The following is a 26,665-nucleotide window of genomic DNA, read 5'->3' as shown; positions in this document are numbered from 1 at the left end:
AGCCCTTTCTTTTCTTTTTCTATTCTACACATTTGCTGTGATAATAAATTTCATAGATTGTCATAATTATCATTTCACATCTCCCTCAACTGGACTCAAATGTTCTTCAGTTTCTTAGATTCCTAATTTATCCTTATTAGAGTCTCAATATACGTCTATGTGTGGTATTAAAAAGTTATCAGGTCTGTAACAGTGCACACCAGACTAACTAGCTTCATACATTATTGCATAGTACTTTCACTACTTGCCAACAGCCATCTGCTCATCTAAAAACACTATCATTCTTGCCTCCTCCCTTCCCCTCACACTACATCCAGTCCCCCAACAAATCCTACTGGCTCCACCTTCAAAGTATTTTCAGAGGCTGCCGCCCTGATCCAAACTTCCGTCAATTCTCACCTGGCGTTTTGCAACAGTCTCATGCTCTCCTAGCTCGTCCCCTCACCTCCACTGCCTAGTCTCATCACAACAGGCACAGTGTTCTTATTGGCATAGGTCAGCTCTCTCGTTAGTTCAAAACCCTCCAACAGCTGCTCATCTCAGAGTAGAAATCCAAAGTTCCCAACATGCTTTATAAGGGTTTATATATTCTGTTCCTGATATCTTCTCCTACCCTCCTACTCCCCCCAACACCACTCTATGGTATATATATCATACCATATATCATGTAAATAATATAAACATCACCGTGTGTATGTGCACGTGATTTTATTTTGGAAAATTTTTGGAACATGCAAAAGGAGAGAGAACAGAACAACAAATAAGTTGTGTTTACTTCTTGGCTTTGACACTTATCAATACTTGGCCAATCTCGTTCCATCTATACTTCCATCAACATTCCCTGACCCCAATCCTCCAAGCCAGATTATTTTGAAGTAAATGCCAAGCATCACGTAATTTTACCTATTAATACTTCAGTACATCTCTAAAAGATAAAAACATTAAAAAACCCCAAACCATAATAGTATTATCACACCTAAAAATACAAGGTTTCTTAATATCAACAAACATGTGTTATAATATCTTCTAATTTTATTTCAGTTGGTTTGATTCTGGATTCAAATAAGGTTCATATATTGTGATTCTTTGGTATGTACTTTAGGTTTCTTTCTTTATAGGTTTCTTCTCCATTTCTAATACTGCCTTTGCATTTTTTTCTTACTGTTGTTGGAGGAACTGAGTTGGTGGTCTTAGAGTTTCCACAAAGCGGGTTTTGCTCACTGCACCCCATTGGCGTGATTTAACATATTCCTCTGTCCCTTGTATTCTTTTTTTTTAAAAACTCTTTAAAAAAATTTATAGTTGGTATACAATATTACATTAGTTATATTAGTTTCAGGTGTACAATACAGTGATTCAACATTTTTATACCTTACAATGTGATCATGCCCCTTGTATTTTATACACTGGTAATTTGGTCTAAAGGCTTGATCTGATTTAAGTTCTAAGTCAGGGGTGGGAAAGCAAGACTACTTCATGCAGTGTTTGAACTTCTAGCAGGAGGCACATTCTGTCTGATTGACTCCTTCTGTGATTTGTTAGCCATTGGTGGCACTTGCCTACACCTAACAATTTTTTAGAGACTTCAAAGTGATAAATCAAGAATAAATAATAGACTAGTAACTGGAATCATTCTATAAAGAGAAATGTCCCTCTATGGTACCAATCATGCAAGAAAGGCAGAAAAAGATGCCTGCCTGATACTTTCCCTTTACTTACCAGTTTTCAAAACAAAGAGGAAGTCCCATAATATTTTTCAAGCATGACAAATGGCGTTTTATTTTTAAAGTGTAATTATGAACTCATGGATCAAAACATATTTGATATGCTTCAATCCACTGCAGTTTATATTCTATTGATATAAGCTTGCAGAGGGCTTACTCAAGATGGCTTCTGAGTTGTTTTGACAAGGTCCTGGAGGTAGGTCTTCGATAACTTCCTTTGCTTTCTGGTATGACAAAGTGTTCTAGGCTCAAATTGTACATTTCCTGCCTCTAACCTAAAACCAGTCATTTCTCTAAAGGCTCCTTATTCCTTTTAGTCACACATGGTATTCAGAGATAAGTAATGTTTTTAAGCATCACTATATATGACAGAAAAATATATATTGTTTTATAGGTTTTTACATGAAAATCTACAGATTTATGAAACAGTATGTTTGGAGTTCTTATTAACTCTAAGGAAAGCAATAAAAATCTGCTTTTTACTTAAAGTGCTAAATGCAGATTTACTTATAAATAAATGTAAAAATAAATATCCATCCATCCTTAAAAGCACCCTCATCTCTAAATTCTCTTTCCCTGAAGATGTGGAAAAACTCACGGCACTGGCATCCCAGATAATGTGACCATAATTACTGCTTTTCTACAACATTATCAAAGGCTATTTATTTTTTAGTTAATACCTTCCACTTTTTTCTTTAGTCTATCACTTACTATACAAAACCATTGACTTTTAATATCCATTCAAATTTTTAACCAACTATGTAAATTTATACAAATCCTTAAAATAAATAATTCAACATTTAAAATATTTTGGACATTTGATGTAATTTTCATATACTGGCATAACTTTGGGCAGTTGACATACTTTCCTAATGGGTTCCTCTTCAGGCAGCACTGAAAAGCTTTTGTATTACCAGGCAATGTATCGTTGGAGGATGAGGCACCGAGGCCCAGAATTGTGCTAGGTGGCAACAAACCAAACTGGGATGAAATTTTTGCTCCAGATGATTTAAAAACAAAACTAAACACAATGCTGAAGAGAGACAATCGATCTCTTGTTTTAAAAGTTAGGCCATCTAACCTTAAGAATATTATGCTAAGTGAAATAAGCCAGGCAGCGAAAGACAAATATCACATGATCTCGCCTATACGTGGAATCTAAAGAACTTAATAAACTGATGAACAGAATAGATTCAATGACATGGAAGCATAGATGAGACTGACGAATGTCAGAGGGATGGAGGAGGGCAGGTGGGTGGAGGGGGAGAGAGTAACTAAAGAATTTATATGCATATATGCACAACCCAAGGGCATGGACAATGGTGGGGAGAGGGACTGGGGAGGGGGCGGGGGTGGGGTGGAATGGGTCATTGGGGAGAAAAAGGGACATCTGTAATATTTTAAACCAAAAAAAAAAAGAAAGTTAGGCCGTCTACAAGTGAGTAAAAATGTTCTGTGGTTACCTAACAGAAAGAAACGGACCAGAAAAAAAAGGGACAGGTAGAAGAGTCAGGCTAGCTTTTAAAAAGAGACCCATGAGAACAAGGAAGCAGGTCATTTGCTGCAGGTTCTGTCAATGAATCACTCTCCTCCAGGTCTTGTCTGATAATGTTCACCTAAGGACAACAATCATTCCATATCTAAATAGGCGCAGCTCACAAAGACCAGTAAAGCACTATCTGCCTTCGAGGAGCTCATTACTATGACCAGATAAACAATGAAACAGCAGCTGATTTTTGTTTTAGAAAAACTCCAGTTTTCACCGGATAATAGTTACTAGGCTCACCACTCTAACTTCTACCATATCCCCTCTCTAATGAGCTGCAGTCCCCAGAAACCGGGTAGTCAGAGCAACCATGTGCTACGGGACCAGTGGGAAAACTAGGATAGAGGACAGACCATGAGTAAGGGTGAATAGGAATATTTTCTAAAATAAAACACCACATTAAGTAGATTTCCACACCTACTTCCAATTAATAGCAATGAATCAATATAGTTAATATCTCATTACCATCCAGGCTGATCAGAATATTCTCATGATCTATCATCTTCTTCCTCCAAATTTCACCAAAATACTTCTAAATTCACTTCACTTTATGGTGGTCTCTCGCACCCTTTGTTAATCAGCTCCCCATCCAAATGCGCAATGCCTTCTAATTTGGGGTGAGAGCTCTGGGTCCAGATTCTCTCTCCACAGAAGGGGAAGGCTCTTCCTCACCTCCACTAAGTCAGGAGGCAGCCAAAGTGGAAAAAGAATTTTCTTACTGTTCTGTCATCCAATCTGTTTTCATTTCCTTCAGCTCCCACTTTTTCTGCAGGTGCTTCTCCCAGATACTCAAACCTAAGTTATCCAGGTGTCTAAACAGTTCACATAAAAAGATTTATATTTGTCCAAATATTGAACTCGGGGCTGAGGAAAGAGGACTTAACAGTCTTAGCTTTTCTGTGGACACCCTCTAAAATCCCAAGATTTCATTATAATTTCATGGGTGTCAATCCATCTTATAGTATAAAGGTAAAAGTACCTGCCTCTGCTTATTCTTCAGAAATGTGTGGATAACAACAAGTACTTTCTCTATCATTTCAGAATTAAAGTGATTCCATGCTCCCATTTTGATCCTTGAAAGAATCCTGTGCAGGAAGCAGGTCAGGAATTATATTATTTCTTGACAAACATGTTTTCCCAGTGCTATTGAAGGTAAGAATTAAAATGATTCAAAATATTAATTTTTTAAAATTTATTGAGTAATTTCCAAAAATTCAGTCAAGAAAAATAAATGGTTAAGAATGGGCAAGTAATATCAAATGTTACAGAATAAAGAGCCAATGCACCATGCAGGGCTCATCCTCCCCTGTGGATCTTCAGCACGTCTTTTACATGGAAACAACTTATTCTTAGATGAACCTGCCATCTGGTCCCTGGGACATAATCATTTCTCTCTGTGCCATCCTTGCAAAAAAAAAGAAGGAAGTCGAAGCACTGTCCTACAATTTGTGGCATTTAGTCAGATTCTTAACCAGGTCACTTATGTGTTTAAAACCTGGTCAGTACCGTAGCACTGACAGTAGATGAGGGATTATTTCCTAGCATTATGGTCTGTGGGTCACTATATTTGGAAGGCAGCTATGCTCACCACTACACCACCAACGTCCGCTAAGGGTCACTATATTTGATACGGCATTTAAATTTCATTTTAAAATGAATTTGCACCCATTGTTCTTACTTGAAAATAAACCAATAATCACAATACATTTATACACTGGTTTTGTGACTGTTTAAATGCCTTTCTGAAAAATAGGCAATATACACACACACACACACACACACACACGTGTATATATATATCTTTTGCAAACAGGAGAAAAAAAACACAGGAAAACAAAAACCCCTTCATACCTCCCGCAGGCAAAGTGACTGTTCAGGCTTGTCTGTGGATAGTGACCACTGACCCACGTGACTTCAGAAAAAGAACCACCTCAGCCTGAGGGCCCGTTGATTCTGCCCTGCATCCAGCAGTTGGTGGTGGTGGTGAGGAGAGAGGTACGGCAAGTTTAAGCTGCGCAGCAGTTACCTGGCCATGCCGGTTAGAAACGGCACGTCAGCCTACTGGAACAGAAGGAGTTTTATGGGACTCGGTGAGACCAGAGTTAACGTACCGAGCAAAGCTTGGGTAAAGGCTACCAGATAAGCCCTGAACTGTGGAAAAAAAAATATGAATTCTACCACCTTACCATTCATGGGCCTCAAACCAATGACAAAATATTCTACAATTTTTCCAAGAACAGATTTGGCAATGTTTATGAACTATTCTGGAAGAGGGTCTCTTCAAAATTTGACAAATATATAAAATGTCATAGCTAGCATTATGTGCGACATTAAATGAATTTAGGTAATTAATTTTGTCTCTGCCTCACCCTAACCCTTCCAAATAGATCAGCCATACTTTCTGTGTGTGTGTGTGTGTGTGTGTGTGTGTGTTTGAGGTGGGGGAGGAGGCCAATTTTCCTCATTTCCTCCCTTCACATTTTGATCACTCCTTTTGGAGGAAAACTGATTTTTCGGCAAGGCTCACGATAGGCCAGGTGTCCCGGCATCCTGGCTCTGCGCTTCTTTTGCGTGTGTGGATGTAAGAAGATGGGTTAGAGAAATTAATTTTGGGAATGAGGCATGTGGAACTTATTTTGATTTTGATTTTTTTTCTCACAACTAACATCTGAGTTTGCCAGGCTTCCCAAGTTTAGACACGGCCATCTGCAGAAGAACAGCCCTCCGTAAGTGGTTGACTACTGCCTGTAAGGAAGCTCCATTTGGCTTAGATTTACCCCAAACCCATTTTGAAGCTGAACCTTTAAAAGCCCTTCCTGACATGAGTTACCTTCCTTATGTTACTCCCTAAAGGAATCTATATGTAACTGGAAATTTCACCTTCAATATAAAATATTCTGAAAATTCCACCTATTCCATGCCAACATACTCCGTTAACACATCTTACACTGACAACTGACAAAACTATGCCTATAGGGATGACTGTCTTTCTTCTCTCTTGTAACAATTTCTATTTCCAAAATGTTCCACTATCACTAGGAGAAGTAATCCACCTTTCACCCAGTTTCACATAAATGAAAACATGAACAGACTGAAAAATTATTTCTTGAGTTGGGCACATAAGGATTTCTGGAACCCTTATAATAATCTATAACCCAAATTGTTTCTTAAGTAATGTTTAAAGATATCAGTGCTTCATAGGAGGCCATGTCCTGCTGACATGAGGTGTCAGAGGTCCTTTTAAAGTGTCTCAGAAGCCACCTTTCTTTACCAATCACTGAATTTACACTTGGTCCAGGTTAAGATCTCACCTTTAATTCCCATCTCACAGGGTGATCTCTGATTTAAGTTTTTAGGATCCTCAAGGTTGGCCTGTTCCTGTATGCCAGGGAGATGCATTATTTAAAACACACTCATAAACACAGCTGTTTAGGCAGAATTTTGTGATTCTAACAAAAAACAGCCATTCTGCAAACACTTTTAAGTATTCACAAATATTATGATGAGGAATTTAAAAAAAGATTTAGCCAATCATTGATATAATATTTCCTCTCTTACAAGTGACATCTTTCTAAAGTAACCTGCAAATATTTTAAAGAAAAATTTTACATTTATATCCACAGATAAAACACTGAGCCAAAGGAAGAAATCCCAAAATTTGTTCTCAAAGACCAGTTCTGCACTAGAATATATGCCATCAACCTGGGGATGGTAGTGGTGGTAAAGAGATTCAGTCCCACACAGACATTCACTGAAATGTGTGAATTTTCCTCTGAAAAGCCTGTAACAACACAAATAGATTCCGCCCTAGTGCCTCCTTTCTGGCTCCCTCCTAACAAAAGGCTGATGTGAAATCTCCCGTGGCTGTCCCTAATAATGAACTGGGCATCAGTAGGGATCGACGTGTCAATGTGTCCCCTGAACCAGAAACTTCCTTGCTTTTCAGCTGTGCATAATTCATTCTCTAGATTCAATACCGCCAGGGGTAGGATTTAAACATTTCACCAAGGAAAGACTATCTCCAGATAATTCTCAATTCATCACTTTCTCTTTATTGATGACCTGAAATGTGGGGGCAGGGAGACAGTATTTGGTGAGGAGGGAAATCAGGATGGAGTGAAGTGGGAGTCAAAGACGGTACCTTCGAAAGACAAACCTAGACAAGACGAAATCTCCCTGAACAGATATTACAGAAACTGTATTGAATTTCACTTAAAATTGGATATTAAGGCTTCCGTTGAACTTGTAGGAAAACTGATGCATGCATGAGTTCTACGGCTGGGATGGGAATTTAAGAGATCATTTGTTGTCTTCAGGTAGTAAGAACACACTTAAGTCACCCTGGGCAGATGTGCATCTGGTTTATTTTTACAGGGCTCTGTGACTCCGTTATAGGATTAGACAGACAACGCAAGACTAACTCCTCCAGGCACGACCCTCGCTAGAGAGCTGGCACAGCAAGCAGAAGGGCCTCCCAGGGGAGCAGTGCAGTGATCACTTCAGACAAGGACAGCGGAGAAACATCACTACATGCCCGCGGTTATAAAGCACATATATTTCATTAAAACAGATGTGCAAATAATACTATCTTTTACTCAAAAGTAGGCTATTCACAATTTAGACTAGTGAAGAAAACCAACGTAAAGAACTTTAATACTAAGCTGCTTTGAGAAACACTGGATAAAACATGAGTAACATGAGTTTTTATCAAAGGGCAGAGTTGCCTGCTCATTATTCCAGGCTTTACTAGGTGGCCTACCATTGCAATTATTAGTGTACTCTTCATTAATATTCACTGCTTAATGTTAATGCTTTTAATAGGGCACAAGGTGCCACTTAAGTCTGACGATCCGAAGTCCTAACTCCAGCAAATAACTGCCACCTCCAGAGAGAATGAACAGGAAATAATACTCTTCTTCAGGATGCCCATCTCTTTTGCCACAAACTGTTACTCTTTAAAACAGAGAGGAGAAGCTCTTCCTTGCCATATTATCAAGTATTCCAAGTACTGTTTTTTAAAAATGGAGTACGATTAAAACACACAGATTTCTCTAACTGCCCATAAAAGGAGATTCTATAACTAGCCTTGAAAATCTACCTCCATTTTAATAGCTTTAACATTACCTGTCCTAACCCATCAGAGACTATTCAGTCAGTAAGTGGCTCTGTAACTTTACCACTGACAATACTGTAAGTAAGAGTAACATAAATGCAACCTTCAAAACAGCATATATAGGTTTTGGCTTTTTTAAACTCAGAATCAACAAATCAATAGCTATGACCCTGAAATGACTTGGAAACTTGGCTCTTATCCAAGGAATGAAGAAATTTTGGAATTCTAAAAAAGTTCTTTGTGGCATTCATAATGTTCATTGATATGAACAAAACTCAGTTGTGTGTAAAGAGTAAAAGGCTAAGGCAGTAAACACACAAATACACACAAAATGGGCATACGTTTCTTCATATGGTCAGAAATGCAGCAGATTATAGCTGATTATATTTGCCTAAATGTCCATCTGTTTCAAACAGTGGGTGGCTTGGTATCCATGCTCTGAAAATAATTTAAATGACCCAGAGCTCATTCCCATGCCACAGGGCTTGGCTGGTCTCCTCAGGCACCAACTTTGTTCAGTGCTCCCCCCACAACTTGGCTCCCAGTACATCTACTCCTTGACCATATGCCTTCTGTTTACTTTCCCAGCCCTGCTTGGCCCTGTTCCCTCTCACCCTGACCTTAGCTCTCTCTCATGACCCCAAGTCATTTCCAGTCAGGCTGAGAACTTCCCCCCACCTCCACTATGATCCCGGGTCAACCTTTCAGGGCATGAGTATTGATGCCACCATGAAGAGCGCTCACACTCAGTTGTCAGCCCACCAGGCCCAAAACTGCGTGCATAAAATAGAGCAGAAGTGTGGCCAATGAATGAACATGCCACCACTGGGCGAAGTTGTGTGGTGGGCAAATTTTATTGAGAGTGCTCCCCACCTCCTGGTTCTGGGCTATTCTGTGCTCTTGGTAGTGCTGGTTCCTCCTCAGGTGCTTAGCATCTTCAGTTACCTACCTTTTCTAAACCTTCTCATTATAAAAAACCAAACAAAGGATGACAGCTTCAAGGCTAATCCTTAGGGGTAATTGGGGCTCAAGGCCTTATGCGAAGGAAGACTTTGTTCCCAGCACTTGGCACCATGGATTGCATATCATGCTTCAGGTCAGGCTCACACGTCAACTCCTCAGCAAGTGCTCCCTGCCCACCCTCTGAAGTGGTCTCCTGCAGTTACTTCCACATCACACTGTGAGCGATACTAACACAATCTGTAATTATCTTGTTTATTGTCCACTACCTTACGTTATGTAAGCTCTATGACGGTAGGTATTTTATAGAACATATTTGTTCACTGCTGCTGCTTCTGTGTATAGAGCAGTGCCTGGCCCATTAGTGGGCACAATAAATAAATGGCAAATGAATGCAGGTGTGGAAGAGTTTTGTGGGGAAGGGAAATACAGAGTTCCTGAAATCATGCCATGTAAGCAATTGCCAATGTATGACTCCAGTGCTATGTGAGGTGAGGAGGAGATTAAGGCAGGATTGCGTGGATTAAAAGACTTTGTCTTCTGTGTCTAAAAGAAGGGAAAAAAGTAGAGAAATGTTCCATTCTTTATGTCTCCAACATGGATACTCAAAATTCACCAGCTTCATGAGAGCGCTGATCTAGGAGTCAGGGGCACTGGCTTCTAGTACCAGACCTAGCACCAACCTGGCTGGGTAAACTTGGGCGTCTCCTTTTCTTCATGGGTATAACGAGTTAACATGCATTTTCTCATTTGGTCTTTACAACAATGCTATGTGATACCTACTGCTTTTATGCCATTATGGAGGAAGGGACACAGAGACACTTGCCCAGTCACAATTATTAAGTGGAAGAGCTGGCATTTGAACCTAGGGTTGATTCTAGGATTCTTGCTTTCAAGCAAGCCCCTTTCTGCTCTCAGTTATTACACCATGAAAGTAAGTGGGAAGAAAAAAGAACTCCAAATGAGGACACAATTGTGGTCTTCAAAAAAACCATTTTCCTTTTCTGTTTCTACCAAGGCCTCATTTTATATTTTTACTTTAACCAAGATGATTTTTTAAAACAAGTTTCCCTGAAGAAGAGCCTGAAATGTAGAGATTTCGGTGACTAGTTACTCAGTTTATTGCTGGGAATAATTTTTGGCTCAAAAACCTGCCAGCTGTAACACATAAGCCATGCTAATATTTTAGGAATCACCACATTTTACATTTCCAGTTGCTGCATATTTTGGACTTAAGCCTCTCGATTTGCTTATTGTGGTACTCTAGTCAAAATGGACAGATACAATGTTCATTACTGCTTATCATTTTTTTCGACACTAATAAAAGACTTCAGATTGGTATCTTGACTATGTGTTTAGAAAAATCTATTTCTTTTTTAAAAAAGTCTCCTGGTATCTCACCCCTAGAGATTGGTGCCTATCCAAAGTTCTGTATTTAACATTATTGTAAAATTCATTTTTAAACTCATGAGAACATTTTGAAATGGAAATGGAAAGTACCAATAAAATTAAGCTAAAAGGATGAGGAAAGTACAGACTAGTGTTAAAATTTATTCCAGTGAATTGGACTCCAAAATGGGCAATGTACATCCATACGCCCCAGCCCTGTTGGTGCCATCTACTCTCAATTCTTTCCACAGCAGACTCTGACACAAAAACAAAATGGCCAATTTCAAATTGTAACAATTTAAAATTCAGCTTCTTAAATATCAGCTGTAGTTGACAAGGTACTGATCAGCTTCTACATCAAAAGACACCCCACACTCCAACCCTAGAGAGCATCCTGCAAATTACATACAAGATGGCTACATAACATGAGAACAGGAAATGGAAATTTTGGTTGTAGCTAAAACTGAGCTCAGATTAGTAATGTTCAGCCAAATTGGTGTAGCAGTGGGGAAATGCTATCCAAACTAGGAGCACTATTTCATCACTAGTTCCCCAAGCCACTGTCCCCAAAACTTCCTTTCCCAGCTGAAATGATTCATTTCAGCTACAGAATGGGTGTTTCTCCCTATTTTCCTATAATTTCACCCCAAATGGAGTTCATCCTTCTTTCCCCTTCCCTAGTTTCCCGCTACTCTTGTTTGGGCAACCAGATACCAGTCCTGCCTTCCTTGTATTTTGGGTTAGAACAGTGATTTTCAACCTTTTTCATCTCATAGCACACATAAACTAATTACTGAAATTCTGCCACATGCCAAAAAAATGTTTGCCATCTGACAACAAAAAGACATAATTTTGATTCATTCACACTGGACAGCTATTGCTGTGTTGGCTGTTGTCATTTTTTGACAATCTAAGAGAAAAGAGGTCAGTGCCCCTAGCTAAACAGTCAGGAATTGGATATTTTAAAAATTCTTGAGGCACACCAGTTGAAAATCGCTGGACTAGAAGAATAGGGTTTTTTTTGGTATGTTTTTTAAACCAACAGGCTCACCTACCATTATTTACTATAATGAAAAATAAAGGGACTGATAGGTTTTTGCACCAGGAAGACTCATCAGCCCCTGACAAAAATCAATTTACACACACACACACACACACACACACACACACACACACACACACACACACACTCACAGTACCTCTCTGTTATCTTATCTACTGCCTTGTTATAGGTCAAAAGTTAAAACATTCCTAGCACCAGTATAATAACACTGTGCTTCTCAAAGGGAAGTGCAAAAACTGAGCATTTGAGTAAAAAGTGGGTAAGAATTGAGCCATGTGCAAACTGAATCAGGTACCCAGATAACAGAAGGGCAGATACATGGTAAGACCCTTGGGTTTGGGAAGAGTAAGAAGCACAGAAGTTTCTTGAAGTGAAGCCTCCTCCTTTGATTCTGCAGTTGCTAGGTACGAGCACTTGCAGGAGCAAAGTACAATGTAATATACTCCTGTAGTTTAACAACTGTTGGGGGGGGTTGTGGTCTCTACTGAATTTAGAATGTTTTGTTAAACTTGGGATACTTAAAAACAGAAAAATAACAGCTGACCAATGAGCACTCACAGGGTAATTAAGGGAAAGGAAATTACTTATGAGAAGACCTTATAAACTATTTGACTAAATAACTAGAGCTGTTACTATAGACAGAAAAGTCTTCCAAAGGGTGAGTGGATGAAGTTAGCTCTAGAGCTAATTTGGGTGTTAAAAATGACTAAGTATTTGAACCAATTTGATAAAATTTGGTAAAGTGCCTCACCGTCCTGTCCCAGCACCATCCTGTCCTAGTTTCTAAGTTCCTAGAGTTAATTTGACTTACAGACTTTAAAACTGGATTTTTTTGACGAACTGAGTACAATTGTAACTTTTTTTTTGGCTCCCCAGACGTAAACCAAAGACTTGATATTATTACTGGTTGACCCGATGTCTCAAGACCTATTTTACTTCATTTAAAATTTAGCTATTGTTATAATTAATTTAATAAGCATAATAAACAAAACCATAAAAAGCAACTCATATTTATTTTGATGTGTGTATTTCTATGCTACTAAGTATTCTTATTTTAAATTAAGGATAAAATATCTCAGAACTGTTTAATGAGCAAAGAAAATAAACTCACGGTAGGATGTTAGTAAAAAAAGACTTTTTTAAAAGGAAAATGTTTAAGTACTGCTTTTTATTTCTCAAAATATTTTTATATAAAAACAGTACATTTCCATTATACAAAAAGCAGAAGATAAAAATAAAATTAAAAACCTTTTTTTATGTGTGTGTGTGGGGGAGGGTATAGGTATATGAATTTTATACACACATGCTTATATATAAAAGTGGGTTTATAGCCCTGGCCAATGTGTCTCAATGGTTAGAGCGTCAGCCTGCATACCGAAGGGTCACTGGTTCAATTCATGGCCAAGGGCACATACCTGCCTTGCAGGTTCGATTCTCAGCCCTGGTCAGGGATCTCTCTTTCTCTCTCTCCCCCTTCCCCCAAACCCAGTGACTTGTGTCCTTATAAAAAGGACAGTAGAGACAGAGAAACACGGAGACAGGAAGAAGGCCATGAGATAACAGATGCAGAGGTTGGAGTGGTATGGCTAGCCACAAGCCAAGGAACGGATAGGGCCGACAGAAGTAGGAAGAAGTCAAGAATGACATCCGGCCCCCCAATAGCCCTTGGAGGGAGCACGGCCCTGCCAACACCTTCATTTCAGACTTCTAGCCTCCACACCTGAGAATAAATTTCAAGTCACCTAGTTTGTGGTCATTTGTTATGGCAGCCCTAGGAAACCAATACAGTACATATACACTTTTGTACTAAGCTTGTTTCTCTTAACATATTGTGAATATCTTTTATATCTTCTTCATGTGTAATATTTGTACTACATTTCATTGTGTAGGTGTACCACAATATACCTGATTCCAGAATTTTATGTTAACATGTTTGCTTCCAAGAACTACTAGTTTGATAATTTCTCCTCTTTTTCAGTTAATTATTATTTCAAAACAACAGAATCAGTGGTCACTTGCTAACCAATGCTAACAATGGCCAAATCATTGTTGGCTCACATAAAAAGACATGGATATTTTCCCATGTCCTATAATTCTCAGGTGATTTTGGGGGGAGGTTTAGTTGTGTTCTAGTTAGAGTACTTAAAGCCAATGGACATCATCGGTCCTTGTTAACAGGAAAGGAAGCAAGTAATCATCTTAAAAAAAAAAAGTCACGTCCTTGGCCATCGTAAACTAAGGGAATCACAGGATGTCCTGTCCAATAGTATTTGGCTTCCTTTCGTGGAACAACCTCAATTAAAGCAAAAACAACACTCTCAACTGACACTTGAGTGCCTGTGACCTGCTCAGTCCCAACCAGGACACAGAAAATAATCCTCTATAACCGGGATAGCAAGAGATTACTGCCATCCTGGAAGCAGGAACTCATCTGAAATTTGGTCTGAAGATTTGCAATAAAATAAATGACAGATGAAATAAGTTACACTCACAAAATGTATTTTTAGGCCTAGGGCATTTGTGAAATCGTATATTTTTTAATCTCTTTGGATTTTGAAACATATGTAGCGAAGAAATTTGGCTTTTAGCTGGAAAGATTCTGGAAGCCAAGCGTTCTCACCCTCTCAAAATCACATGGTCTCTTAGTAGATCCTTTCAGGTAAGTGCAAGACCTTACTGGGCTTTAGCTTCCCAGTTTCCAAATTTTACTTAAGGCAATTTCTCCTTAGGGGTTTAGAGAAGTCAGGAGTCAAACTGGCAACAACAAAACTGTGAAATCACACAGAATGAGAATGGAGCAAGAAGAATCGAGGGATGTTTACCTCAGAATTTAAAAAAAAAGGAGAGCATCTAATGCTTTAATTATCAAGAGCAAGATTTAGAAAGCATGAAAATGGGTCCCTGCTGCTTTAAAAAAGAAAGAATTTCTACACTCATTTTCCTCAAAATTTAATAATGGAAAATATGATCTAGTGTTACAGGGACACTCAATACAAAGAAAAGAATATCTACATAATTACAGGGCTCTTCTCCACAGAATTAAAAAAGCTTCTCTTATCTAACAAGAACCCATAGAAAACCTAGTTCCTAAATTTAACTCTTTCATATCAAATGTTTAAAGTGGGCTTAGTGGGGTTTTATTTCTGAGCTAAAATAATGATCCTGTTATTAGTTTGCAGTCTATTTTAATATAACCATTTTATATATACTTGCTGAGAGCTGGACGAAATTGCTAGAAAAGGCACTGTGGACAAAGACCAGGGAGAAACAACTATTCTTTCTCTTGAGGGGTTTATATTCCAGTCAAGAACAACAGACCCATACCCACTAAAATCTAAGTCAAGACTATATTATAGTATTCAGAATATATTTTATAACAATAAGATAAACCACCTAATTTTTAAAAATGGGCAAAAGATTTGGACAGACATTTCACTACAGAAGATACCCAAAAGGTCAATAAGCACATGAAAAGATAGCAAATATTAACCATCAGGAAAATATAAATTAAAATCTTAATGAGATATCACTATACATCTGTAAGGATGGCCAAAACTTAAGACTGACAATATCAAGTGTTGCCAAGGATGTGAAACAACTGGACTCTCACATTCTGCCAGTAGGAATGTAAAATGGTACAACCATTTTGGGCAATTATTTGCAGTATCTTAAGTTCCTTTTTTAATTTTTAAAAATATTTATTTATTTAAGAATAGCTGGTGTACGATATTATATGTTAAATACCACTTAATATGATACAATCATTCTACTACTAGGTATTTACCCCAGAGAAATGAAAACATATGTTCCCACAAAGACATGTACATGAAAATTCATAGACTTTATTTATAATTGCTAAGAACTGGAAACAACCCAAATGCTCAACTGGTGAGCGATAAACAAAATATTGTATAGCCATACAATGAAATACTACTCAGCAATACAGAGTACTCAACCCAATCTGGACGAATCTCAAAATCCTTCTGCTGAGTAAAAGAAGTCAGACACTACAGAGGACAATCTGTAGGATTCCATTTATATAAAATGTAATTTAGACTATGGTGACAGAAAGCAGAGCAGTGGTTGCCTGGGGCAGAGGAGCTATGAACTCCAAAGGGTATCAGGAATCTTGGGAGTGATGGCTTCAAGGGTATATATTCTGCCAACACTCACTGAATCATATACTCTAAATGGGTGCAATTATGTAAATTAATTCTTAAATAAAGTTGATAAGAGTGGAAAAGACTATAGTATAATTTGTTTGAATTTTTTCCATATTCAACTTGGACCTTTAGTGAACATCTACTACGTGCCAGGTATTGTACCAGGTACTGAGGACACAAAGGTCATAGATTAATATAAAGACAGGGTAAAAGGGTAGATTAAAACTACAAGCAACAATACTAGCTAATATTTTTAAAAGCATTTAGCTCTACCAGTCACTGCTTGGTATACTTTATATTCCATATCTGATTTAAATCCTCATTAAGAACTCTATGATGTTATGCTATTATTTCCATTTGCACACTAAGAAAATGAGGCTTGGAAAGGCTAAAACTTTTGCCCTAGATCACGTAGTTAGAAAGGGATGCAGCTGGAAAAGTCTCAAGCGAAAGCCCAAGCTTTGCCACTATATCACACTGCCTCTCCAAGTAGCAATCTGTGACTTTGAGACCCCAGTTGGTCTTAACGTGGGGTAGGAAGGAGGGGTGCTGGATAGTCCAGGCCAACTTTCCAGTCAAGATCAAGTTTTGAACTGGAGTTGAGGTAGCAGTGACACACATCCCACAGGCTGGAAACATGTTCGCTGTTATTCACACCGTCACCTTAAAGCCAGTGGTATGACAATGCTATATGCCTGTCAGAAGTTCTAGGGAGAGAAAAATTGGCTTCCCAAACACCAAATCTGCTTTTCAATTTATTGTGTGTTGCTAGCCTCACTAAGGGATTTTGGAAAGACTTACAGGTCTCCATTCCCTCCTGTGGTTAGTCCCCCGCCTAGGTGGCTAATGACTCATCTCTCTCCTTCCCTCTGGAGAGCGAGTGTTGCAGGGACAGATTTACTCTACTCCCAGAAACAGAAAGAGGGAGCAAGGAGGAGGAGGAGCGAGGGGCTGGCACATCCACCCCAAGAAGCCCTCACCATGTGCTGGGCCCACTTCCCTCCAGGCTGCACCCACCAGTCACCCTCTTCCGTTTCCTCCCTTGTTAGCAGAGCCCCACAAGCCGGCTATGTCAGGGCTATTGATGGTGAGGTCTCTATCGCTGGGGTAAGGCATTCAAAGCTCTTCTTTTGGGGACTCTTAATTGGTCAGTCTCCACGGGGATTCACTCAGGCTGGGAGCAGGGGTATGGCGAATGCAGATGGCTTGTTTCCTTGCCACTGTCACACTAGCACTATCGCAGGGGTCACATGAAGGCCAGGTACTACTCAGTATTGTTCATAATGTGGGGGTTAGGCTAAGAGTTGGGGGAGGGCAGAGGACTGCAGCAGAGTGGCTAAAATATGGCGGTAACCGGAAGTCTCACTGTTTTACATCCCCACACAGTACCTGACACACAGCAGGTGCTCAAAAAATGAGAAGAAAACAAAAACTCAAAGAGGATATGGAAAAAGAACCCTCACGGAGGATTATTTTGCAGTTTGTACAAGATTCATGGAGCATACTAAGCAGGCTGGACACATCACAAAAAACCACAGGAGGCAGATCCAAATGTACGCTGGAGAAAGTGAAACAAAATATGGACTATGGATTAAGATGTATGAAACCTCAAAGGGCAGATGCTATAGGAGCCCATTTCATCTGTGACTTGTGATATTGTTTTAATTAAGAGTGGTAACTGCATTAAGCAAATGTTTAATATCATCCATGTGACTTTAGTAAGCCCATGAATATTTTGAGATAATTCCCAATATATTTCATCAGGTAAAACCCATTGTTAAAATAAGACTCTATAAAAAGATACACAGGGACCCATCTGTCCAGTTCCCACCATTATTAATTTATATCCCTGCAGTTTTTCCAGGCATATCAAGTAAATATGATGAGCACATACTCTCATTTTCCTCATTTTTTACATAAAAATTAGTACAGTGTAATCATTTTTAACCTAGTGATGGTCAATACAAATACCATAAAAATTGGGGGAACCAAAAGAGATAAGCATTTTTACTTGCCTTCAAGTGACTCTCTGCAAAGGAGAAGTAACCTTTCCACCACATAGGCCACTCTACAATGCTCAAAATTGTGCCTTAGGGCTGTACTAAAACTCATACACAGAGCTCATGGTAGGGGACTCCCACACTCAAACGCAGTTTTTACTTTCATGCTCCATTTCTGAAAGCTTTTGAAAATTACAGGAGTGGTAATTTTGCCTCCGCCAGGTATCAGACAATAATCACAAAATTACTTTATTGGGCTCAGAGGTGAATATCTCCCCATCTCAGATTCCTCCCTCTTTGCCTGTTGTCCTACATACTAGAGGCTTTTCAAGGAGGGGCTGTGCATTATTTATCTTTGTGTTCTAAGTGCCCAGCATGGAGTTTAGCATAGAGAAGAAACTCAATTTTGCTAAAAGAACAGAGTCTGCCGGAATTTTGGTTTAAATTTTAATATAACAATAATTGTGTAATTATTTAAAGAATAGGAATTAAAATTTTTTTTTCTACATAGGGGGTCAGGTGGTGGGGAGCGATGTAGGGAAGATGAAAGGAGGGGAACCGGAATTAAAATTTTTTATTGTTAGCAATCTGAAAACATGTTTTGGTCTTCTAAAATGATAAAAAGGAAGTAGGTTGGGGTGGGGAAGAGGAGCTCATTTTAGTAGCTTCACTTTCTCCTGATATGCCGAGCACCAAATGCAAACCTTGCAGGGAATCACGCTCTTAAACGAAAGGATACTACTGTTTATAACAAAAGTAAAACTGAACATAAGAATGCCTCCCTGAGATGTCAAGTCAAGGTCTCTGGCATTTTTGACAAACTACTGCTCAGGGTTTTGCCAAGGTAGGCTGACTCTAAAGAACAAAAAATAAATGTCTTTAAAAGAAAACAAAAACAAATACTACTTCCTGAGAAAGTAAAACAGGATCACAGAAATCTAAGGTGTGTCTCACATGGAGAGCACTGTCCTTTTAGGATTATGCAACGACAAACACTGGACATAAACTTCAGGACCAATTCTCTGTGTGGGATCACAAGTTTTATAGACGTCCACCAAGCACACTGTATTATTTATAACATGTGTTCTTCTCTCTCAAATCCCTTGCCCTGTTCCTCTTCTGTTCCAAGTCATGGCCCAGATCTGGTTCTTTTGGCACATTTTTACCCTGCCCAAACCAAACGAGGTCTAGAAATAACAGGAAGACTGAATTCCAGACAAATGACACAAAAGGACATCATCACTAAAAGCAGCCATCAACTTTACCGTCCTATGTATATATTTCCACATTTAGAAAAAACAAAATAATGCTTTAAGTAAAAAAGTCCGTCCTGGTTTAAGTGAGTAAAATCCTAATTAGCCTGGGGAGAGCTGACCCTGAAAATACACAAGTTTTTTTTTTTTAGTAACCTACTAAAAAATTATTTCTTGGTGGCCTATAAAACTGCTTAATCGTACCTCACTAATGACTATTTTCATTAAAATAAATGAGCATTTGGGGAATGCATATAACAAAAACATATTTGGGAGGAATTTTTTCGATTCATGTTATAAGGTGAAAGTTGTATAATTTTAGTTTTTGCCTATGTTAACTGTAGGTTTCCATTTTGAAAGAACTCTCTCAACATAATATAAATTCCAAGGGCCAAAACACTAAGATAAACAATCATAATTTTAAAAGAACAAAAAACAAGGTTCATATGATACCGATGGGATGTGTGTGGAGTGTTATAAGAAAAAGGGCTGCTGGAACAGGGCTTAAGATACTAGATAAACATGACATATTCAATTTAGTATTACAGTGGCTGGTAGCTGAAAGATAACCTAACATCAGGAAAAGGAAACTATTCTAATATATATGCATATTCTAACATATTTCATTGTGGGAAAAGATGCTTTTCACAGGAGAGGAATAGACCAATTTTTCCTTTAAAGTGAAACTGACAAAATTCAAAAGTAAACAAACCCATACAATCCAAGTTAAATTCTTAGTCTACTCCAGGGCCTGCCATCAAGGTGATCACCTTCCAGCTGTCAGAGGAATTGGCACTGGAGCCACATGGAGTGCCCTGAGCAGTTTCATCAGTCATGTCTGTACATTTTATGGTATTAAATGACTCAGGAGGATCCTTCACAATGAAGTACCAGAAACCTTGCTTTTGAGTTTGGGATGATTAGAATAGTGTGAGCGTATAGACTAGCTACCCTTGAAGTTAGGCTGCTAACTATGAAATGGGCTTCTACAAATTCTGAAGCCACTGTCTGACCCAAGTATCAGTTCTGTTACGGGATGAAGCTGTGATTGCTTCTACTCCAGGAAAGATGCCTGGAGCCAGGGAACATCTACCTTGTCCTGATCCCTACGTGGGTTCCAGAGAGCTCTCTCCTGGTGAATTAAGGATTCTCTAGTACTTCTGGAGCCTGCAGGGTGGGACACTGTTAGTTTCCTTTTAACTCTCACTTCAAAACAGGACATCAATTTCGGCCTGCACACTTCTGTTTACATTATGCTGTTTTTTGATTAGTAAGCTTTCGACGGCTTTCCATTTTCAAGTTCTGACCACCCTGCCTGCCTTACAATGCTCCTGTCTTATTTTCCACTACTGCCCAACGTGCACCTTGCCAGGCCAATCAAAATTCTGATTATAAAGCCTACACTCTTTTCACCAAAATGTTTGGTCTCCCACAGTGTTGTTTAGCTTCTTATAGTATACTGGCCTTGAGAGTATCTTTTTCTACTTTGAGTCACTGTGGGCTCAGGAAGTGCAAACCACTTTTGCTTTCAGACCAAGTCAAATATTCACAAGGTATATCTGTTACAAAATGAGCTGCTCACACATCTGACTTTGCTAGAACTCAAGGTCCTTGAAGGGGCATCCAGCAGAGAGCTTGCCCAGAGCAGACTCTCAAATATTTGTCAAATTAATTCTCCAAACCAAACAGAATACTGAGATTAGTCCCAATATTTCCCCCTCCATTAATCTAAGGGATTATTCATTGTAGCTTCAAGAGGTCCCTGTAAATATAGAAAAAATACCACATATGGAAAACAACCATCTAAATTCAGAAGACCATTTCAAACCACAGTTCCACTAAGATAATGTACTGTAAACAGATACAACTGGTGACAGGCGCTGGTGAGGAGGGGTGAGCCTCTCACTAAGGGGACCCTTAAGGAAGCTCTGAAAAGGACCCTGAAAAGAAGTTGAAATATTGGGCACCTAAGAATCGAAGCATCAAGCAATCCTTTGATTTTACAGAAACTAAGAAAAATATTAAGGACAAAAATCACTATTTTTTTATTACTGTCCTAGGACAGTAGTAAACCCAGATGATGCATACATAACAGAAACACATGAGGCTAGATTTTTAATGTCTGCAGCTGCTGTTTTGGGGAGTATGATCTGAAATCTACATTCTGATTAAAGTGAGCCATGTTATAATAGCTTCTATTAAATGGAACATGCTTTCATGACTATTTTTTTACATACATATGCACACATGCATAATTTTTCTTTTTGTTTTTCTTAACAAGAGTTCATTTTCAAAGTTGGCAAAGTTGGATGTCAGAGCCAATGTTTTAGGCTTAAGTTTTTATTTTGCTTTTCTTTTTTTTTTTACAGTCCACTTCCTGGAGCCAACTAATTTTTTTTTAAAGTATTCAGAAACATACACTACTGTAGTTGCATGTTCAAACACCCATGTGGAAATAGTCCTCTGGACTTATACGTTCATTCTTAAAAGCCTGGAGTATGCAAACAAAGATGCGGTGGGCAGAGATCCAGTTAATAAATCTCATTTCCTACTAGCATCTGCATGAAACAGCTATAGGGAGTAGCCTCCCCAGGGACAGCCAGAGCAGGACTCACTCACTCTGTGAATTAAACAGTGTCACCTCAAATGGCCCACGCTGCATTTATATTTTAAGCGGCTCTTAACACATATGGATTTCTAGTGCTCATAAATGCAATGAGGAAGCTGAGACTGAGGAGGCCATCACATGGTAGTGGACATGAGCTGTGGAATCATGTCCACATGGCTCTGCTGAGCCATTTTTGCACTTGCTCTTTTCAACTGAAATGATTAATGGAGGGGTAATTTTCTAAAGGAAACTTGTTCTTCTAACCAAAGTGCACACAGGTTTCAATAATGATTTACTACCCACTCTAGTCCAGGCTGGAAAAATGGGCTCTGTTTACACTAAGAGATACCTGGGTTAAGATATCTGGGTCATGAACCATATTTGACCCTTATTTATAAACAATCTGGTGCAAATGTTATGGCAATCACGTCTCCTGCTGGGAAGAGTGACTGCTTCCTCAGCACTGTCTATCTAGCTGTTTCCTCCTCTCAGCTGTGCTACCTGCCAGGTAAGGGCTGTTTGGCCTAGAGCTCCTAAGAGTTCTTTCAGCAATCACAACATTCTTCTTATATTTACATAGCTCTTTTCTTTTAAGAAAGTCTTTGTTTTAAACGTTTTGTAGTTAACCTCACAAAAACTTAACCAGAATGCAGTGAGATATAGGTAATGAACAAATAGGTATCTCCAAAAATATAAAGGACCCGCTGGGGGCCCTACCTAGAAGTCAGTAAAAGGACAAGGAATTTTCTCTGACATCCCAGGGCTCTGGGCCTTCCATGGGGCTCAAACAGAACTCTCCAGCATTTCCCATTGGTGAGGGCTATAATGAACCTATAGCCAAAGCAAAACTTCTTTGGTTACACCGCTACTCTGGCTTTCAAACTGCTTTTCAAGTTTTCTCAGCAATTAAATGGCAATATTATTCCAGCCTCAGGATGCCAAAATAATTATAAAGCAGATCCTGGATAGAAAAATGTGTTGCATTTTTCCTTCCCCTACATCCCTACAGAAAAATAAGTGGTAGTTATGAGACACTGGTCATCCACTTTGGAAGAAAAGCAGATCGAGGATAGCATCAAGCATGTCTATCCCTGTGTGCACCCTTTATATAATACAGTACATACGCAATTTGGGAGGCTTCTTCATTAAACCTATGACATCTCTCACTATAGTGCCCAATAATCCTATTACGTAAAATAAAAATGCAATGATGCCCATAGTGACTTAAGAATTTGTTCAGGCAGATCTTCATTCCAATTCAGTTTTTTCACGTAATTTCAGATACCATTATAGAGACTCAGAAAGCAAACTGGGAATAATTCAGGAGATGGAAATAACTTGGATGGGATTAAAAAGGTAAATAAAATTTTATTTTAAAGCAATAATTTATCACCAAAATTCGCATTTAACCTTTCCACCAAGTAATTTTCCACTGACATTTCAAGCAAGTTCATATGACTAATAAAACCCAACTAGGCCATATCCTTTGGCCCGCATGGTAAAATTCGAACTCTGTCTTAAAAGCAACTGCTACCTAAATGGCAGAGATGAAATCATTCAATAAGTGAGGGCTTCAAGTATTACCTATAAGGACACTTTAAATAACTGAGGATTAAAAGCGACTCAGGGTTCTTGTTTTTAATTCTATTTTAGGCCTTGGAACGTTCACAGAAAAAGGTGGAGAAGGGACAGAGGGACCCAACTTTCCAATCATAAGCTTGGGTCACCAAAAGGAGAATCCCAGAAGTTGTGGACCAATTTTGGTTTTCATGAAGAAAATGACAAGCACTTGGAATCTGTAAGGATGCCATGTCAACAACATATTAGTTGGAACCATAAGGCATGAGATTTTGGTGTCTTGGGCACGGCCAAATTTAACTCCAAGTATTTATATAACTACCAGAGATGACAGGGCAAAAAGTCAGCAAATAGTGTTTCTTTGGTCAAAGACAGAGGAAGTGGGGTACTTTGGGTCCTATTTTATAATTTTATAAACATTTACACACACATAAGATTCTTCCCATAATACTATCTGAATGTTTAGATGAAGGCATTAAAAAAAAAAAAAAAGAGTTATTTCCTGTTGCTCACTAGCTGAGAGGATGCACTTTAGAGGTATGTGTGCTCAGCTTCAAAGCAAAAGCATTGTTAGTGGTTATCAAGGTAACATTTAAAAATAACTACCCCAGTACAAAAGAACTTCAGAGGAAATATGAGTGAAGATATCAGTCTCCCTTCACGTCTGGCCTTGAGCTGCATTAGGCTCTAGCTGCATTCTCCATTACATTGTTATCCTTATCAAACAATGCAAACAATTTTAATGAGCTTATCTACTAGAACATATTGCCAGATATGCTAATGTACAAATGATGCCAACCACACGGGCCGACTCATTAATCAAAAGACTTACAATACAATGACCAAGATCAGCCCCATGCTCAAATCAGACCTCAGCAAAATACCAGGAATTACCTTCCTACTGTAAATAAAAAGGGCGGGCTCCTCCACCCATGCGGAGGCCCTCAACTCCTAAGAAAATGCATAACGGCACCCAGTTTTTTTCAGGTCCCTTGCAGGCCAGTCTCTTTCTAATAAACCTTGGGTTCTATGAAGAAAATTTTGGTGAATGCCTGACACCATGACCTCTGCTGTCAATCCTTGCACCAATCAGCGAGCAGAATTCTTACAAAGCTCCATCAATCTGGCGGTTTAACATCACAGACTGCAGCTTCATCTGGAGGATTCCATCTTTCCTGCACACACACCAGGGCGAGCGCAAACATTTTCCTCGCCATCCCCCTGTCCTCTGCCTTTGGGCACAGCCTACCTAATGGTTCCTTTAAAATCTAAAGGGGAAGGAGGAGAGGAAGTGCTACAGCCTGTCTCCCTTTGGAGAGCGGGCGAAAAGCTGCTTGCATTTTTATCAATGTGGAAGCAAAGAGATGGAGGGAGACCTCTCGCAGGCGGCAAACCTATTCACAAAATGCTTTCCATCTGCAGTCGTGAAGCCTCCATGCATATCCAACATGACACATGGTGACGGAGAGCTGAGGAGCACAACCGCCCTCACGAACGCACGTCTGCAGCCCGGTCCCGGGCAGCGGCGGCTTCATTATATAACGGGCCGGATTTCCGCGCCCGCCGAGGTCCCCACCCGCTCCGCCGCGGGGCAGCCCCATTACCTGTAGGAACGCTCCCCGCGCACCGTGTGCTTCCGGAAAGGAATGATGGTCCCGTTATCCTGGATGATGTCGTTGTTGTTCTCGCCATTTGGGGACAGGGTTTGGGTCGGACCAGGCATTGGCGCACTCCCGGGGAAGGGCACAAACCGCTCGTGGGCTGGCTGGTGAGGAAGGTGGCTGCCGTGCCTTCCCGCTCGCCTGCTCCTCGCGCAGACCTTGCCTGCCGTCCGCTCGCGAGCTCCCTTCGCCCCGCTCAGGCTCCCGCCCCGCCCTCCTGCGTCCCGCCCTCCCGGCTGCTGACGTCAAAGCGCCGGCAGCAGCACCCGGGTCACGTGGCCCGGCCCGTCACCATAGCAACCCGCTAACTCATCACCTCGCCTCAATTCGCACAGGGCCGTGGCGTGACCGCGCCGGCGGCTGCAGGCAGGCACCGGGCAGGCCTACATCTGGCGCGTAAACGCCGGGCCACCGCCTGCCCCCTCCACACTCGCCGCGCCTCAGACCCGCTCTTCCTCTAACCATTTCCTTTCCGACCCGCGCTCCACTGCAGCTGTGTACACAAAAGAGCGATTCAGGCAGAGGGTGTGGGGGGCCCTTTAACTCCTTCAACACCAACTTCTTAAGCCCTTGAAATGAAACTCGGTCCGGTTTCAGAAAAACCTAAGACCTGGTGACCTGCTTCTAGAAGATGTATCAGACTAAAGCTTAGAATTTGCGCCTTCCTCCCCCATTCTCCAAACAGACGCAACCTCCTCCCCCAAATAAGCCCCAGACCTGAAACCCTGAGAAGCAGCTGTATCTCCTTCTCGGCAATGCAGCCTTTACATTAACAATGCGAAGGTTAAAGATAGCACAGTAAGGCATTTTTTTGCACAAAAGAATCCCCAAAGAGGGTTTTTGTAAAAAAGATAACCACCATTTTAGAACATCATAGTTATCCAAGACCCCCTAATTCACATCCTTACACTGCCTCCTGATGCAGATCATTAACTCCTTGTCATTTATTTTATTTCCATTTGAATCAAACAAGTGAACAGCCAATTTAGTATCTGGAAGCTCTCAACAGCTCAGGCTGTTCTACATCATTGTAATGCAGTTTTCAAATACACTGGCTATGAGAAAGGTACTATTATTGTTACCTCTATTTTAAACATAAAATAAACTAATGAGATTAAGTAACCAGTTCAAGGTCACGCAGCTACAAAGCAGTGAACTGGAACTTCAAAATGACACGCTTTTATCAATGTGACTAGACAGCAGTGATCTATATTTAATGTGAGCTTGTGAATATGGTAGATCAAGGAAAGAATCAAGTACTTTATGTACACTCTCAACATGACCACTGTGAAAAGATAGCTGTGAATAGATTTGCTATTACTGTGCAAAGTCTATGGATTAGATGATAAACTCTGAACAGACCCCAGATGTGTCCAGTGCTTTGCTCCAGGGAGAAGAGAGTTTGAAGGATTCTCTGGTTATCAAAAGTGGTCTCTGACCTTTTCTAGGGTGGGAAGGAAAGAAGAACTGGGGTGTAAAAACGAGCATAAATATATGTAGCAGAAAGTACTAGCACTTGCCTCACCTGTTCACGTCACCATATGGTTCATCAGCTTTATCATTTTGTGATACAGATTTTTTAAAAAGTAAAAACTTTGTCATTCCTG

The 26,665-nt window shown here is 39.8% G+C and overlaps 1 protein-coding gene across 2 annotated transcripts in view; it reads right to left on the bottom strand.

Annotated features, from left to right (window-relative positions):
- The window catches only part of MAPRE2 (microtubule associated protein RP/EB family member 2), a 107,893-nt gene that overhangs the window by 56,459 nt on the left and 24,769 nt on the right, over positions 1-26,665 (bottom strand). Inside the window, exon 1 of one of the 2 annotated variants that reach the window (XM_016195950.2) lies at positions 25,002-25,229. The exons of the other annotated variant lie outside the window; for it this stretch is intronic. Within the exon in view, the coding sequence (XP_016051436.1) occupies positions 25,002-25,120 (119 nt within the window). The 5' untranslated portion in view covers positions 25,121-25,229. Of the gene's footprint in view, positions 1-25,001; positions 25,230-26,665 lie in introns of those variants that run through there. 2 annotated transcript variants of the gene reach the window in all.

This window comes from Miniopterus natalensis, chromosome 7, assembly GCF_054644295.1.
Source record: "Miniopterus natalensis isolate mMinNat1 chromosome 7, mMinNat1.hap1, whole genome shotgun sequence".
NCBI classification, from domain to species: Eukaryota; Metazoa; Chordata; class Mammalia; order Chiroptera; family Miniopteridae; genus Miniopterus; species Miniopterus natalensis.
The sequence above is the reverse complement of the archived record's forward strand: the minus strand, read 5'-3'. Positions and strand labels throughout refer to the sequence as shown.